The sequence below is a fragment of the Manis pentadactyla genome, chromosome 10 (genome assembly GCF_030020395.1).
Source record: "Manis pentadactyla isolate mManPen7 chromosome 10, mManPen7.hap1, whole genome shotgun sequence".
NCBI classification, from domain to species: Eukaryota; Metazoa; Chordata; class Mammalia; order Pholidota; family Manidae; genus Manis; species Manis pentadactyla.
In genome coordinates, this window is record NC_080028.1 from 33,245,089 (window position 1) to 33,261,877 (window position 16,789).

Sequence of the window (16,789 nt, forward strand, 5' to 3'; positions counted from 1 at the left end):
TTATGCCACAGTGCCACACTGTGAAGTAGGAAGGGCAGATTTCTTTAGAGATGAGAAAACAAACAGGGACATAGTCACTAAGTGATTTGCCCCAGGTCAAACTCAAGTCTTCTTGATTTTGTTTTTTATTCTACTATAGTGTAATATTTGAGAAATCCTTTTTTACTTAATAGATACTCCTGTGTGCATGGTACTGGAAGGGGTATTACAGACAAATTGAATAGCTCTTGTCTTCTGAGAGCTTATAGCCCAAAACAGGCCATTAACTTTAAAAGAGAATACCTGTCTGAATTACCAACTTGGAGAGTTTTTCCCAAGTATTCTAATTTTATTCAAGACCACAAAGTAAACAAAGTTGACAAATCAGACCTCTATAAGCGTGCTCTAATTAATAGATTTGGATCATTGTAATAACATACTTCCATTCTTTGTATGGTTATGAGCAATGGTCACTTGGGAGACTAGTATTCAATATTCTTTAAGTCAAAGCACAATAAAAACCCACATTGTCAGATTGAACTCATTTATTTCAGTAGCTGATTGCAAAACTTAAGGTTTGCTAATAAAAATTAATTCATAGTTACTATTATTGAGTACCCTTTGTGTACTAGTCAAAGGGCTAAATGCTTAATTCATATTTTTCACTTTCTGTATCCTCGACAACCCTCTGTCCCATTTTACCAGTGAGAAAACAGGTTTAGAGATATTCAATAACTTGCCCAGACTTTTGTTTCTAGCTGCTAGAGTCAGTTAGATAACCTGAAAATTCTCTACTAGAAATGCAGGTAAGAAAACTTCCCTTAAGAAATGCTGGGTAGAATATAACCAGCTTCCTTTTAAATATGTTCAGGAGCAAGAGAGGGAGAGAATGCTCATTGAAAATCAGAGCAGTGAGATGGGGCTCACTTTGGCTGTGCTGGGGAGAGGGGAGGCAGTACGCAAGGGGCCTAATCTTAATTACTGTATGAGTAGAAGAGATAAAACCTTGGACCCATATAAGGTTGGGATTGAGATCCCTGGAGAGGTTCACCTCTTCAGCAGAAGAGCGAACTAGGGAAAATTAACCTGCCAGCAAAAGAAGATGTCATGAAAGCTTGCCTTGTGCCTGGTCTTGGGATAATGGAGGCAGGAACCTTCCCTAAGAATTAGTGGTCAGTGGGTTCAAGGTCTGGATTTCATTATCTTGCCTGGTAAGAACTAACATTAAAAAGTAGTTCTAGGCCAATGATAACCCTGGGGCACAAACGATTTTCAGAAGGATACAGCCTCAACCCAGGGTCTTAGGAGTCCCACAGATAAAGATCCAATGGATTTTATAAGCAAACAGTCCAAAAATAGAAAACACTCACCCTGAGAGAGAATCAATATGAAAAGAACAACAGCAAACAGCAGAATTAAGACCCTTAGAATAGATATGCCCAACAGCTATCAGTGGCAGAGCTAAGATTGGAATTCAGAGCAGTCTGACTTTAAACGCCCATTCTTTTTTTTTTTTAGATAATTATTTTTTATTGAAGGGTAGTTGACACACAGTATTACATTACATTAGTTTCAGTTGTACAACATAGTGATTCAACATTTATATACATGACAATTCTAGGTACCAGCTATCACCATACCAAGCTGTTACAATATCTTGACTATATTCATTACATCCCGGTTACTTATTATTTTACCATTGGAAGTGTATACTTTTTTTTTTGTGAGGGCATCTCTCATATTTATTGATCAAATGGTTGTTAACAACAATAAAATTCTGTATAGGGGAGTCAATGCTCAATGCACAATCATTAATCCACCCCAAGCCTAATTTTCATCAGTCTCCAATCTTCTGAGGCATTAACAAACAAGTTCTTACATGGAGAACAAATTCTTACATAATGAATAAGTTACATGGTGAACAGTACAAGGGCAGTCATCACAGAAACCTTCAGTTTTGCTCATGCATTATGAACTATAAACAGTTCAAATATGAATACTCATTTGATTTTTATACTTGATTTATATGTGGATACCACATTTCTCTCTTCATTATTATTATTTTTAATAAAACGCTGAAGTGGTAGGTAGATACAAGGTAAAGGTAGAAAACATAGTTTAGTGTTGTAAGAGAGCAAATGTAGATGATCAGGTGTGTGCCTGTAGACTATGTGTTAATCCAAGCTAGACAAGGGCAATAAAACATCCACGTATGCAGAAGATTTCTCTCAGAACAGGGGGGGTGAGGTTCTAAGCCTCACCTCTGTTGATCTCCAATTTCTCACCTGATGACCCCCCTGCGACTGTGCCTGTCTTAGGTTGTTCCTCCCTTGAGGAATCTTACCCGTCTCTGGCTAACCAGTCATCTTCCAGGGCCATACAGGGAAATGTAAAGTTGGTAAGTGAGAGAGAAGCCTTATTGTTTGAAATGGTTAGCTTTTTATTTCTTTGCATATTTATGCCCTGTAGCTTCTATGCCCAGCATTTGTCTTGAGGTATCTTTACCACTTGGAAGAATTATGATACTCGGTAAATTTGATATGAGGCACGAATTCTATTTAAGGGTTGTAATTAGGAAGGAAGAAGAAAAGCTATAGAAGTAGCAGGCGGAAGAAAACATGGGAAGATTGATTATTTCTTTGACATATCTTCTTGTAGAGTAACTTCAGCATGTATAGGTTTTAAGCTACTACTTAAATTGTGCACACACATTAACATAATAGGAGTATAGTTACATAACCAAAGCATACCTGTAATTACCAGCCATCTCCAGTGAAACCAAGAAAACCAGTTAGGCACCTTAGGCATTTGTGAAAACTTACCTATGGTATGGTAGGTATTGTCCAACTGAACTTGAATAGTCTGAGAGAAATCAGACAAATTAAAACAACCCATTCCTGGGGAATGTTCACATCCCTTATGTTCTTTTTTTTTTTTTTTTTTTTTATTGAAGGGTAGTTGACAACAGTATTACATTACATTAGTTTCAGGTGTACAACACAGTGATTCAACATTTATATACATGATAATTCTAGGTACCAGCTATCACCATACCAAGTTGTTACAATATTTTGACTATATATATATTGACTATATTCCTTATGCTATACATTACATCCCGGTTACTTATTTATTTTACAATTGGAAGTGTGTTTATATATATATATATATATATATATATATATATAATTTTGTGAGGGCATCTCTCATATTTATTGATCAAATAGTTGTTAACAACAATAAATTCAAATAGTTGTTAACAACAATAAATTTCTGTATAGGGGAGTCAATGCTCAATGCACAATCATTAATCCACCCCAAGCCTAATTTTCGTCAGTCTCCAATCTTCTGATGCATAACGAACAAATTCTTACATGGAGTACAAATTCTTACATAGTGAATAAGTTACATGGTGAACAGTGCAAGGGCAATCATCACAGAAGCTTTTGGTTTTGTTCATGCATTATGAACTATACACAGTCAGTTCAAATATGAATATTCATTTGATTTTTAAACTTGATTTATATGTGGATAACACATTTCTCTATTATTATTGTTTTTTAATAAAATGCTGAAGTGGTAGGTAGATACGAGATAAAGGTAGAAAACAGAGTTTAGTGTTGTAAGAGAGCAAATGTAGATGATCAGGTGTGTGCCTGTAGACTATGTGTTAATCCGAGCTAGACGAGGGCAATAAACATCCATGTATGCAGAAGATTTCTCTCAGAACATGAGGGGGGAGGTTCTAAGCCTCACCTCTGCTGCTCCCCATTTTCTCACCAGATGGCCCCCTGTGACTGTGCCTGTCTTAGGTTGTTCCTCCCTTGAGGAATCTTACCCGTCTCTGGCTAACCAGTCATCTTCCGGGGCCTTATGTTCTTTTAACAGTAAATAGTCTGTAGTTGTAAGATTTTGGAGTGCTACAGTTTGCACTTCTCCTAGTTCTTGATTGAGTTCCAACAGTATAGATTCAGTCAAATTTGTTGTTTTACTGTATGCACAGGCCAGCTTAGATATCTCCTTCCTCATTCCCATGGCAAGTCCAGGAACTGGTGGGATGAGTGCATCTACAGCTGTAGTAGTGCATGGATCTTTGTTGGGGTTTTTTGATGATCATCTTCTGGCATGAGTCTTCCAGAGAGTGCTGATGTTGGAAGTTCTTTTTCATATCGTATCTTAGTTCATTTTCGGGGTAGCCCAATTAGGCTTTGATCCTCTGTATAAACACAAACAGACCCTTTGCCTACACTTTTATATGCCCTTTACACTCTTGTGTAGAACTCATTGGAGGTTATCACACAGGAACTGCCTTTTTTTTTTGGTATCACTAATCTACACTTACATGACGAATATTATGTTTACTAGGCTCTGCCCTATACCAGGTCCCCCCTATAAACCCCTTTACAGTCACTGTCCATCAGCATAGCAAAATGTTGTAGAATCACTACTTGCCTTCTCTGTGGTGTACAGCCCTCCCTTTTCTCCTACTCCCCCATGCATGCTAATCTTAATACCCCCCTACTTCTCTCCCCCCCTTATCCCTCCCTACCCACCCATCCTCCCCAGTCCCTTTCCTTTTGGTACCTGTTAGTCCATTCTTGAGTTCTGTGATTCTACTGCTGTTTTGTTCCTTCAGTTTTTCCTTTGTTCTTATATTCCACAGATAAGTGAAATCATTTGGTATTTCTCTTTCTCCACTTGGCTTGTTTCTCTGAGCATAATACCCTCCAGCTCCATCCATGTTGCTGCAAATGGTTGGATTTGCCCTTTTCTTATGGCTGAGTAGTATTCCATTGTGTATATGTACCACATCTTCTTTATCCATTCATCTATCAATGGACATTTAGGTTGCTTCCAATTCTTGGCTATTGTAAATAGTGCTGAGATAAACATAGGGGTGCACTGATCTTTCTCATACTTGATTGCTGCATTCTTAGAGTAAATTCCTAGGAGTGCAATTCCTGGGTCAAATGGTAGGTCTGTTTTGAGCATTTTGATGTACCTCCATACTGCTTTCCACAATGGTTGAACTAACTTACATTCCCACCAGCAGTGTAGGAGGGTTCCCCTTTCTCCACAGCCTCGCCAACATTTGTTGTTGTTTGTCTTTTGGATGGCAGCCATCCTTACTGGTGTGAGGTGATACCTCATTGTAGTTTTAATTTGCATTTCTCTGATAATTAGCGATGTGGAGCATCTTTTCATGTGTCTGTTGGCCATCTGTATTTCTTTTTTGGAGAACTGTCTGTTCAGTTCCTCTGGCCATTTTTTAATTGGGTTATTTGGTTTTTGTTTGTTGAGGCGTGTGAGCTCTTTATGTATTCTGGACGTTAAGCCTTTATCGGATGTGTCATTTTCAAAATATTCTCCCATACTGTAGGGTTCCTTTTTGTTCTATTGATGGTGTCTTTTGCTGTACAGAAGCTTTTCAGCTTAATATAGTCCCACTTGTTCATTTTTGCTGTTGTTTTCCTTGCCTGGGGAGATATGTTCAAGAAGAGGTCACTCATGTTTATGTCTAAGAGGTTTTTGCCTATGTTTTCTTCCAAGAGTTTAATGGTTTTGTGACTTACATTCAGGTCTTTGATCCATTTTGAGTTTACTTTTGTATATGGGGTTAGACAATGGTCCAGTTTCATTCTCCTACATGTAGCTGTCCAGTTTTGCCAGCACCATCTGTTGAAGAGACTGTCATTTCGCCATTGTATGTCCATGGCTCCTTTATCAAATATTAATTGACCATATATGTCTGGGTTAATGTCTGGATTCTCAAGTCTGTTCCATTGGTCTGTGACTCTGCTCTTGTGCCAGTACCAAATTGTCTTGATTACTATGGCTTTATAGTAGAGCTTGAAGTTGGGGAGTGAGATACCCCCTACTTTATTCTTCTTTCTCAGGATTGCTTTGGCTATTCAGGGTCTTTGGTGTTTCCATATGAATTTTTGAATTATTTGTTCCAGTTCATTGAAGAATGTTGCTGGTAGTTTCATAGGGATTGCATCAAATCTGTATATTGCTTTGGGCAGGATGGCCATTTTGATTATATTAATTCTTCCTAGCCACGAGCATGGGATGAGATTCCATCTGTTAGTGTCCCCTTTAATTTCTCTTAAGAGTGACTTCTAGTTTTCAGAGTATAAGTCTTTCACTTCTTTGGTTAGGTTTATTCCTAGCTATTTTTTTGTTGTTGTTGCAATTGTGAATGGAGTTGTTTTCCTGATTTCTCTTTCTGTTGGTTCATTGTTAGTGTATAGGAAAGCCACAGATTTCTGTGTGTTGATTTTGTATCCTGCAACTTTGCTGTATTCCGATATCAGTTCTAGTAGTTTTGGGGTGGAGTCTTTAGGGTTTTTTATGTACAGTATCATGTCATCTGCAAATAGTGACAGTTTAACTTCTTCTTTACCAATCTGGATTCCTTCTATTTCTTTGTTTTGTCTGATTGCCATGGCTAGGACCTCCAGTACTATGTTAAATAACAGTGAAGAGAGTGGGCATCCCTGTCTAGTTCCCGATCTCAGAGGAAATGCTTTCAGCTTCTCGCTGTTCAATATAATGTTGGCTGTGGGTTTGTCATATCTGGCCTTTGTTATGTTGAGGTACTTGCCCTCTATTCCCATTTTGCTGAGAGTTTTTATCATGAATGGATGTTGAACTTTGTCAAATGCTTTTTCAGCATCTATGGAGATGATCATGTGGTTTTTGTCTTTTCTTTTTGTTGATGTGGTGGATGATGTTAATGGACTTTCGAATATTGTACCATCCTTGCATCCCTGGGATGAATCCCACGTGGTCATGGTGTATGATCCTTTTGATGTATTTTTGAATTCGGTTTGCTAATATTTTGTTGAGTATTTTTGCATCTACGTTCATCAGGGATATTGGTCTGTAGTTTTCTTTTTTGGTGGGGTCTTTGCCTGGTTTTGGTATTCGGGTGATGTTAGCTTCATAGAATGAGTTTGGGAGTATCCCCTCCTCCTCTATTTTTTGGAAAACTCTAAGGAGAATGGGTATTATGTCTTCCCTGTATGTCTGATAAAATTCCGAGGTAAATTCATCTGGGCCGGGGGTTTTGTTCTTTGGTAGTTTTTTGATTACTGCTTAAATTTCGTTGCTGGTAATTGGTCTGTTTAGATTTTCTGTTTCTTTCTGGGTCAGTCTTGGAAGGTTGTATTTTTCTAGGAAGTTGTCCATTTCTCCTAGGCTTCCCAGCTTGTTAGCATATAGGTTTTCATAATATTCTCTAATAATTCTTTGTATTTCTGTGGGGTCCGTCGTGATTTTTCCTTTCTCGTTTCTGATACTGTTGATTTGTGTTGAGTCTCTTTTCTTCTTAATAAGTCTGGCTAGAGGCTTATCTATGTTGTTTATTTTCTCGAAGAACCAGCTCTTGGTTTCATTGATTTTTGCTATTGTTTTATTCTTCTCAATTTTATTTGTTTCTTCTCTGATCTTTATTATGTCCCTCTTTCTGCTGACCTTAGGCCTCATTTGTTCTTTTTTTTCCAATTTCGATAAGTGTGACATTAGACCATTCATTTGGGATTGTTCTTCCTTTTTTAAATATGCTTGGATTGCTATATAGTTTCCTCTTAAGACTGCTTTTGCTGCGTCCCACAGAAGTTGGGGCTTAGTGTTGTTGTTGTCATTTGTTTCCATATATTGCTAGATCTCCATTTTGATTTGGTCATTGATCCATTGATTATTTAGGAGCGTGTTGTTAAGCCTCCATGTGTTTGTGAGCCTCTTTGCTTTCTTTGTACAGTTTATTTCTAGTTTTATGCCTTTGTGGTCTGAAAAGTTGGTTGGTAGGATTTCAATCTTTTGGAATTTTCTGAGGCTCTTTTTGTGACCTAGTATGTGGTGTATTCTGGAGAATGTTCCATGTGCACTTGAGAAGAATGTATATCCTGTTGCTTTTGGATGTAGAGTTCTATAGATGTCTATTAGGTCCATCTGCTCTACTGTGTTGTTCAGTGCTTCCATGTCCTTACTTCTTTTCTGCCCAGTGGATCTATCCTTTGGGGTGAGTGGTGTGTTGAAGTCTCCTAGAATGAATGCATTGCAGTCTATTTCCCCCTTTAGTTCTGTTACTATTTGTTTCACATATGCTGGTGCTCCTGTGTTGGGTGCATATATATTTAGAATGGTTATATCCTCTTGTTGAACTGAGCCCTTTATCATTATGTAGTGTCCTTCTTTATCTCTTGTTACATTCTTTGTTTTGAAGTCTATTTTGTCTGATATTAGTACTGCAACCCCTGCTTTCTTCTCGCTGTTGTTTGCTTGAAATATGTTTTTCCATCCCTTGACTTTTAGTCTGTACATGTCTTTGGGTTTGAGGTGAGTTTCTTGTAAGCAGCATATAGATGGGTCTTGCTTTTTTATCCATTCTGTTACTCTATGTCTTTTGATTGGTGCATTCAGCCCATTAACATTTAGGGTGACTATTGAAAGATATGTACTTATTGCCATTGCAGGCTTTAAATTCGTTGTTACCAAAGGTTCAAGGTTAGCCTCTTTAGTATCTTACTGCGTAACTTAGCTCGCTTATTGAGCTGTTATATACACTGTCTGGAGATTCTTTTCTTCTCTCACTTCTTATTCCTCCTCCTCAATTCTTCATATGTTGGTTGTTTTGTGCTGTGCTCTTTCTAGGAGTGCTCCCATCTAGAGCAGTCCCTGTAAGATGTTCTGTAGAGGTGGTTTGTGGGAAGCAAATTCCCTCAGCTTTTGTTTGTCTGGGAATTGTTTAATCCCACCGTCATATTTGAATGATAGTCATGCTGGATACAGTATCCTTGGTTCAAGGCCCTTCTGTTTCATTGTATTAAATATATCATGCCATTCTCTTCTGGCCTGTAGGGTTTCTGTCGAGAAGTCTGATGTTAGCCTGATGGGTTTTCCTTTATAGGTGACGTTTTTCTCTCTAGCTGCCTTTAACACTCTTTCCTTGTCCTTGATCTTTGCCATTTTAATTATTATGTGTCTTGGTGTTGTCCTCCTTGGATCCTTTCTGTTGGGGGTTCTGTGTATTTCCGTGGTCTGTTCGATTATTTCCTCCCCCGGTTTGGGGAAGTTTTCAGCAATTATTTCTTCTAAGATACTTTCCATCTCTTTTCCTCTCTCTTCTTCTTCTGGAACCCCTATAATACGGATATTGTTCCTTTTGGATTGGTCACACAGTTCTCTTAACATTGTTTCATTCCTGGATATCCTTTTATCTCTCTCTATGTCAGCTTCTATGCGTTCCTGTTCTCTGGTTTCAGTTCCATCAATGGCGTCTTGCATCCTATCCATTCTTCTTATAAACCCTTCCAGAGTTTGTTTCATTTCTGCGATCTCCTTTCTGGCATCTGTGATCTCCCTCCGGACTTCATCCCATTTCTCTTGCGTATTTCTCTGCATCTCTGTCAGCATGTTTATGATTATTTTGAATTCTTTGTCAGGAAGACTGGTTAGGTCTGTCTCCTTCTCTGGTGTTGTCTCTGTGATCTTTGTCTGCCTGTAGCTTTGCCTTTTCATGGTGATAGGAATAGTCTGCAGAAGTGGGACGAGTGACAGCTGGAAGAACTTCCCTTCTTGTTGGTTTGTGACCCTCCTCTCCTGGGAGAACAGCGACCTCTAGTGGCTTGTGTTGCGCAGCTGCGCGCAGACAGGGTTTCTGCTTCCTGCCGGGTTGCTATGGAGTTAATCTCCGCTGTTGCTGTGGGCGTGGCCTGGCTCGGGCAGCTACTCCAAAATGGTGGAGTCGCGTTGGAGCAGGAGCGGCTGGGAGGCTATTTATCTCTGTAAGGGGCCTCCCTGCTCCCTGCAGCCCAGGGGTTAGGGTGCCCAGAGATCCCTGGATTCCCTACCTCTGGATTAAGTTTCCTGCCCTGCCCCTTTAAGACTTCCAAAAAGCACCTGCCAAAACAAAACAACGACCACAACAAAAAAAGAAAAAAAAAATTTAAATAAAAAAAAAATTTTTTTTTAATAAAAAAACAAACAAACAAACAAACAAAGGTGGCTTCTCGTTTTTCTTTATTCTCCCGTGCCAGCCTCAGTCATCTGCTCACTGGTCTTGCTGCCCTGTTTCCCTAGTATTGGGGGCCCTATCCCTTTAAGACTTCCAAAAAGCGCTCTCCAAAAAAAAAAAAATGGTCGCTCGCTTTTCTTACGTCCTCCGGCGCCCGGCCTCTGGTGCCCGCTCACTGTTCTTGCTGCCCTGTTTTCCTAGTATCCAGGGCCCTGCACTCTGGCCCGGATGGCTGGGGCTGGGTGTTCCGCAGTCCTGGGCACGGTCTCCCTCCCGCTCTGCCTGCTCTTCTCCTGCCGGGAGCTGGGGGGATGGGCGCTCGGCTCCCGCTGGGCCGGGGCTTGTATCTTACCCCCTTCGCGAGGCGCTGGGTTCTCTCAGGTGCGGATGTGGTCTGGATATTGTCCTGTGTCCTCTGGTCTTTATTTGTCTTTGTTATATTTTCATAGATAGATGTGGTTTTGGGAGGAGATTTCCGCTGCTCTACTCACGCTGCCATCTTCCGCCCCTCTCGAACTTCAAGTCCTAAATGCCCATTCTTTAAACTACTTGGCATAGTGCGGTTCATTCTACCATACTGTCAATTAAGTGTTTCTGGTTAATTTGCAGCCTAACAGTTGTGGCATATTTTATCTAACTTTTCAGAAGGGCAATAAATTTTTTAAAAATCTCTCTTGTTACTCCAATATTAATTGTAATATTAATTTGTTTTGTGAACTTTTTTTTCATAGACATGGGAAAATATCTAGAAAAACAGTGTTTGGAGATCTCTTGTAGGTAAAGTCACCCTGGAGTAATTATTAATAGTGAGTGCCTCTTCTCTCAGAAGAATCTCTGTTTGGATAGTAATGTTCAAGCAATCATGAATTCCTGTTAATTAGGCTCTCCTTCATGATTTTCGGTCTCAGCCAGCTCTCTCTACACATAAACTGATTATTGTGGGATGCTGAAAATCTCTTGGTAGTTCTGAAAGTCTCCTTAACCCTTGTCTGGTTAATCACTTGACAGGTGGTCACTCACCCTGATTGGGTTTAGTTCTAGATTAAGCTGCTCAGATTTTGTAGCCCAGTATAGGTTCAAAATGGCCTGCTTCCAGAATTAACCTTTTAATCTTCTCTTCCATATATGCTTTTACTCCTAGGCTACCTCTTGGCTCTTTAAAGATTTTACTTCCTAAGTTTCAGACTCTTCCCCTGCCTACATAGAAAGTTCCGTTGCCTCTCTTGAAGGTTCTGAAGTCCTTAATTCCCCCAATGCAAGAGAACTTGACACCAATTATAAACTGAAGAGCAAACTACAGTTTTCAAAATTGTTTTCTGTTGTGTAAACTATTGTATTTATCATATATAAGCGCTTAAGCCAGGGACTTTAGTTAACAATGGATAAGAGTTGTGAGTTCTTTTTCAACCAGAGTAGAATCCATGTGGAAATGATAGCTTTATTTTTACTAATATCAATTAAATGTTATCATTAATTATAATACAATTTTATCAGTATTTAATGTTGCTGCCAATAAAATAATTAAATTAATATTAATTAATATTAAACTTGCCCAAATTTCTACTGATCCATAGTAATTTCCTGGGTGAAAGTTACTTTAAAAAAAAAGCTACTAGGTAAACATATAAATATGTAAGGGAGCTTTTTAAAATTTTTCTTTAAATGTAGTTTCAGAGCTGCTTACATTTTCTGTGATCTTAACACATGATCAGCTCTCAGCTTTGCACAGCTGCAGTTTTGTGTCTGTGAGCTGACATAGGGTAGGTTCTTTGGGGAGGAGGAGGGGAACTAATGTTGATTGGCCAGCTGCTCTGTGCTGGCACTGCTGGGGTGCATACTGCACGGTCTCGTTTTGGGGTCTCCCACTGCCTATGCATAAAGGCTCTTTAGCAACCCAGTGGTGTCCTGTCTGCTTGTCCAGCCTCATCTTTCATCAAAATTTCATCAGTTTTGTATCCTGTGCTTCAGCCAGTCTCCTTTCTTTCGGATCTTCATATGTGCCTTGTTTCCTCTGCCCTCTGAGCTTTCTCCTGTGCCCTCTACCTGAGTCCGCCCTCCCCACTCTGTGCCGCTCACAGTGAATTCCTACTTACCCTTTGGGCCTGGGTTTAGGGCTCACTACTTTGATGCCTGCCCTGAACTATAAGGCTCTAAGTCCTGTCGAGTAGGGACTGTATGTTCTTGCTCACCATTTTATTCCTACCAACTCACATAGTGCTTGGTAATATTTGTTGACTAGATGAACAAGCAAACAATCTTCTCAGATGGGTAATTCTGTCCCCAAGTTGTACAGACATCAGAGTTCAAAGGGAACATGGACACCAAAGCATGTTTTTTCCACTACACTAAAGTTACCCCGCAGTATAATCACTAAACACTCTGAAGAGGACTGGCAGGATAATGAGGTAATTGAATTGTAACAATACACCTAATGACATAACTGATCCAATATAGAAACATAATGAAGCCAATTTTCTAATCATGAAAATACTGGTTTTACTCTCTTTTGAAAATTGGGTTATTTTGATTTTAGATTTACAAGATTAAAATAAATGATGTAATAAAGACAGCCTGCAAATTCAATGGAGTTTGTGGGTTCCTGACATGTGTTCAGGATGGGATCCTGAAAATACTTTATTTTTAGGGTCAGATTCACCTGTCTCATCCTCCCTGACCCCCACCTTTTTTTCTTCAGTGTATTTTCAAAGACATAAATCTCTGCCTCCCAAGGTACAGTTGAAATGCTAGAATATTTTCTGGAAATTATGCAAAACACTTCCCTTGAATCAAAAGTTAATAGATGCTGTCACTTTTCTTTCCCTATATTTTCCTTAAATTAACCTCCTTTTGCATTGTAGAACTCTCTCCCCTTTAAAGAACCTCATGGTATTATCCATTTAGGATCTGGTCACTATTTAGCTCAGAACTTAATACGTCTCAGAATCCCTGGAACCTGACAGTTTCTGGCACATGTTGCAGTTATGTAATACATAATAAACAAAAACAATCAGGCTTGGGCCTCATATCTCCTTCAACATGAGATGATAAATTGGAGATAGTTCAGAGCAGAAAGCAAGGATATAGTCATTATTTTAACTTACTTTCTTGTTCTGGACCTGCAAAATTTGACTTCTAGATTCAGTCAGTCCTTTGTGTTTAAGTTTCCATTGGCGGGTACAAGCAGTGTTTTAGCCCTGCTGATTATCTCTTTCGTTCTTTGAACCAAAGTAGAACACATACATACAGTTTCACCTGAGTTAGGGGACAGTGTTTGGCAGGACTAACCACAGAATATATAACTTAAAAAATTGAGTGAAATTCGTTTTATGGGCCATGAATTATAACCCCCCAAATCATTATAACCTGAGGGTTTGTCTCACATAGACCAAATGCTCCTTTAACTTGTCGCCTCATAAGCTTAGATTAGAGCCTTGAAATAAATTCCTGACTTCTGCCTCCCTTGGCTATCCTATATTTGGTTAAACTTTTCTTTTTTTCTTTTTTTCAACATCCTTTTCTAATTTAGGCCTTATTTTCCTGAAGTCAGAGCCAGGCTAAATACAAACATTAGTGTATTTCTCACAATTCTTCCCTGAGAATTAAGGACAGAGATATAGATCACTGCCTTCTCCTGTCCTGTTTGGAGAGCTTACTGTGCTGAGTGACCAGCTGACTTTCCCACTAAAACCACAAATGCCTCCAGGCTAATTACTGTTTCTGTTCCCCAGCCTAGCTCACTGACTCTCAGGTGGTTAACAAAAATAAGTTTTTGTATCTCCTTATCAAGACGATTTCCTTTTAGGTAGACACTAATTAATAAATAATTGTCAAAAATCAGTGTAGCACCCTATCACAAGGTTCTCTAATTAAGAGAGAGAGGAAGATAAAGCACTTCAGTATTATTTGAACGTAAGTAGAGGTAAGGAAGAAGAATTTAGATACTGACTAAGCTCAGAGCAGAAAAAAGAGTGAAATGTAGCTAAAATGTTCTGAAAGTTTCTTTTTTTTTTTAAAGAACTTAAAATTACCTATAGATTTAGACTGTTTCATTTGTACAGGCTTTGGTCCATAGACCTTTCCTTGAGATTCTTGAGAAACTTTACATATTAATCTACCTTGAGAATGTGAATGTTTTGCTGGTGTCAAAATTGAATGTGTGATCAATGAGCAGGAACTGAAAGGTCTCTGTTCTAGGCAGGCTCGAGAACTTCTTTTTTTCTAATTCCACACAGACACGTCTTCGGCCTCTGAGGATGAGGGCTCTCTGAGACGCCAAGCTGCGCTCTCTGCTGCCTTGCAACAGAGTTTACAGAATGCTGAGTCCTGGATCAACCGTTCAATTCAGGGATCGTCCACTTCTTCATCCGCATCTTCTACGCTGTCCCATGGAGAGGTCAAAGGAACCAGTGGGTCTCTAGCTGATGTATTTGCCAGTACTCGAATAGGTAGGAGCTGGAGGAAGCCCAAGTTACGTTCCCAGCTTCTAGGAAATAGTTTATGAATTGTATTAGGCTTTTCAGAGTGGCCTAAGAAATAGAATCAGAAAGAATATAACAGTTAGGGAGGCAAAGAAGGGGACACCAGCAATACATTTGGAGTGATATATGTCGTCTGCATTATTGGTGCGTTGCACTGCCCACCTGAAGCCATAGCTATTTCCAAAGCAATACTCAAGCTGCAAGATACAACACCAGTCTTAGTATGGATTTATACCTGTTGAAGAATATTCCACTTATTAAAAGGTATTAAAATATGTAACATCTTAGATTTCCTCAGGATTATTGTCTGTGATTTCTCAAACAAGAACATTAAACCTGAGCAAATTCTGCATGAAGGTAATATTGGTGAGGCCTTTTTGTCTTTATCATAAAGACTGGATTTATTGTCCTTGCTGCTGGGTTATTGCTGCAACTGGAGTGTGCAGGTTGAAGGTGTTGGTACTCTGTCAGCTGCTACCTGCTGCCAGTGCTTGCTTAGGAAGCATAGCTTTTGCCTGGTTCTGCTTTATGTTTCTGTGTGTGCTTTTTCAAGAGTTGTGACCTCTGCTAATAAAAGCACAGCTCATCTCTGTGTTTGCTAAACTGGTCGGCACATATTGCACTAAGTAATGTATTTGAATATCATGTGTCTGTAATACCTTTCCTTTTTTTCTTGACAATCAGTTGCATTTAGTGTTCTGTTTCTCATACCAGTGACCTTTCTGTATCATATGTATATTTATATTTTGTCTATTAACTAATTTCTAAAAAGAAAAACTTATAAAATTTTCAATTCTGTCCTATAATTTTTAAAGAAAATAGCTATCTTGGAGGTATAACTGCCCACATTAAAAAGCCAAGGGCCAATAGCTAATAGCTCTGCCCTGTAATTCACCAGCCCTCCTAAAGCAGCTACAGATAAGCACGCTCACCACCTCTTCTGAAAGATATACCTCAATATACTTGTGCTAGTTTGTGTAAAACTTTAAAAACTATTGAACTAGTAATTACAGACCTTTGGGGCATGGACACCTTAACTCCTGAATTGATTCTAGAAATTACTTATATTATGGTTTTCTCCTTTTTCATAGTTTTGAGTGGCTTTTTATTATTCTATGAATCATGTATTTCACTTCCTCTAATTTTATTTTTCTTTCCAGACATTTTCTTCTTTTAAGTTTTTTGTAACATATCCCTATTGAATGGCTCTCTTCCAACTTAGGTCATTCAGTTTCTCTTTATTAAGAATCCCTAGGTGAAGCGAGTACAATAATAGCGTTTAAACACACTTAGAGAAGGGAAGAACCTTGTCTATCAAGTAGATCCAAGTTTCTACCTATGGGTTATTTTACAAAAAATTTAAAGCGGCCTTTATCTGGTTTTCTTCATTGGGAAACTTGAGCTGTCTGACGTGCTCCAAAGACACTACTTATTTATTTATTTTTTAAAATTTTATTTTGGTATCATTAATCTACAATTACATGAAGGACATTATGTTTACTAGGCTTCCCCCTTCACCAAGTCCCCCCCACATCCCCGTTCACAGTCACTGTCCATCAACATAGTAAGATGCTGTAAAATCACTACTTGTCCCAAGACACTACTTCTGTCTCTAATGAAAAAGGAAACATAAACATGAAGAAATGCTCAAGGGACTGGAATATGAGTAGTATTATAATCATACTTTGGTTTCCTTTTGAAGTTACTGGAGATTTTTTTTTTATTATGATTATTTTTATAACACTGAATTTCTATCAGACTTTCTGTGTAGAAAAGAATGTTTTGAGAAATGTCTGATTTGTGATTTGATCTTACTAAGGCTACTCGAGTTTTTTAAAATAATAATTTTGGAAAGCTTATACACCCTCTCATTATATCTTGCTAGTAGAATTCGGTTTAAAGGTTGTTTTACACAAGCTAATACCCTATTTATGTAGTTTTTTTCCATCAGTAAAAAACAAAAAAGATTGAAAGATTCTTATTTTTACTGCTCATGTAATGTAATTCTACATTTTGCTTTTTCTCTTCTTAGAGAATTTCTCTGCTCCCCCTGACGTCACTACAACTACCTCTTCTTCATCGTCATCTTCCTCAGTACGCCCAGCAAATATTGACCTGCCCCCCTCGGGGATAGTAAAAGGCATGCACAAAGGATCCAACAGGTCCAGCCTTATGGATACAGCCGACGGTAGGGAGTTGTAGCTGATTAGGGCATGTTTGTTAAACTGGAAAACTTCAAATTATAAACCATAGTGCCTGCCCCATGCAGCAGTTGCAGAACTAGAGTGCAGTGCCTCCAACATGAGTCATC

At 38.8% G+C, this 16,789-nt stretch overlaps 1 protein-coding gene across 4 annotated transcripts in view; it reads left to right on the forward strand.

The window, feature by feature from the left end:
- DIP2B (disco interacting protein 2 homolog B) overlaps window positions 1-16,789 on the forward strand; it is a 251,391-nt gene that overhangs the window by 169,091 nt on the left and 65,511 nt on the right. For 3 of the 4 annotated variants that reach the window (XM_036890477.2, XM_036890488.2, XM_057486564.1), the window contains exons 5-6: window positions 14,233-14,445; window positions 16,511-16,666. In XM_036890477.2, coding sequence (XP_036746372.1) covers window positions 14,233-14,445; window positions 16,511-16,666 — 369 coding nt within the window. The remainder of the gene's footprint in view (window positions 1-14,232; window positions 14,446-16,510; window positions 16,667-16,789) is intronic. The other variant, XM_036890498.2, reaches the window with a different exon arrangement.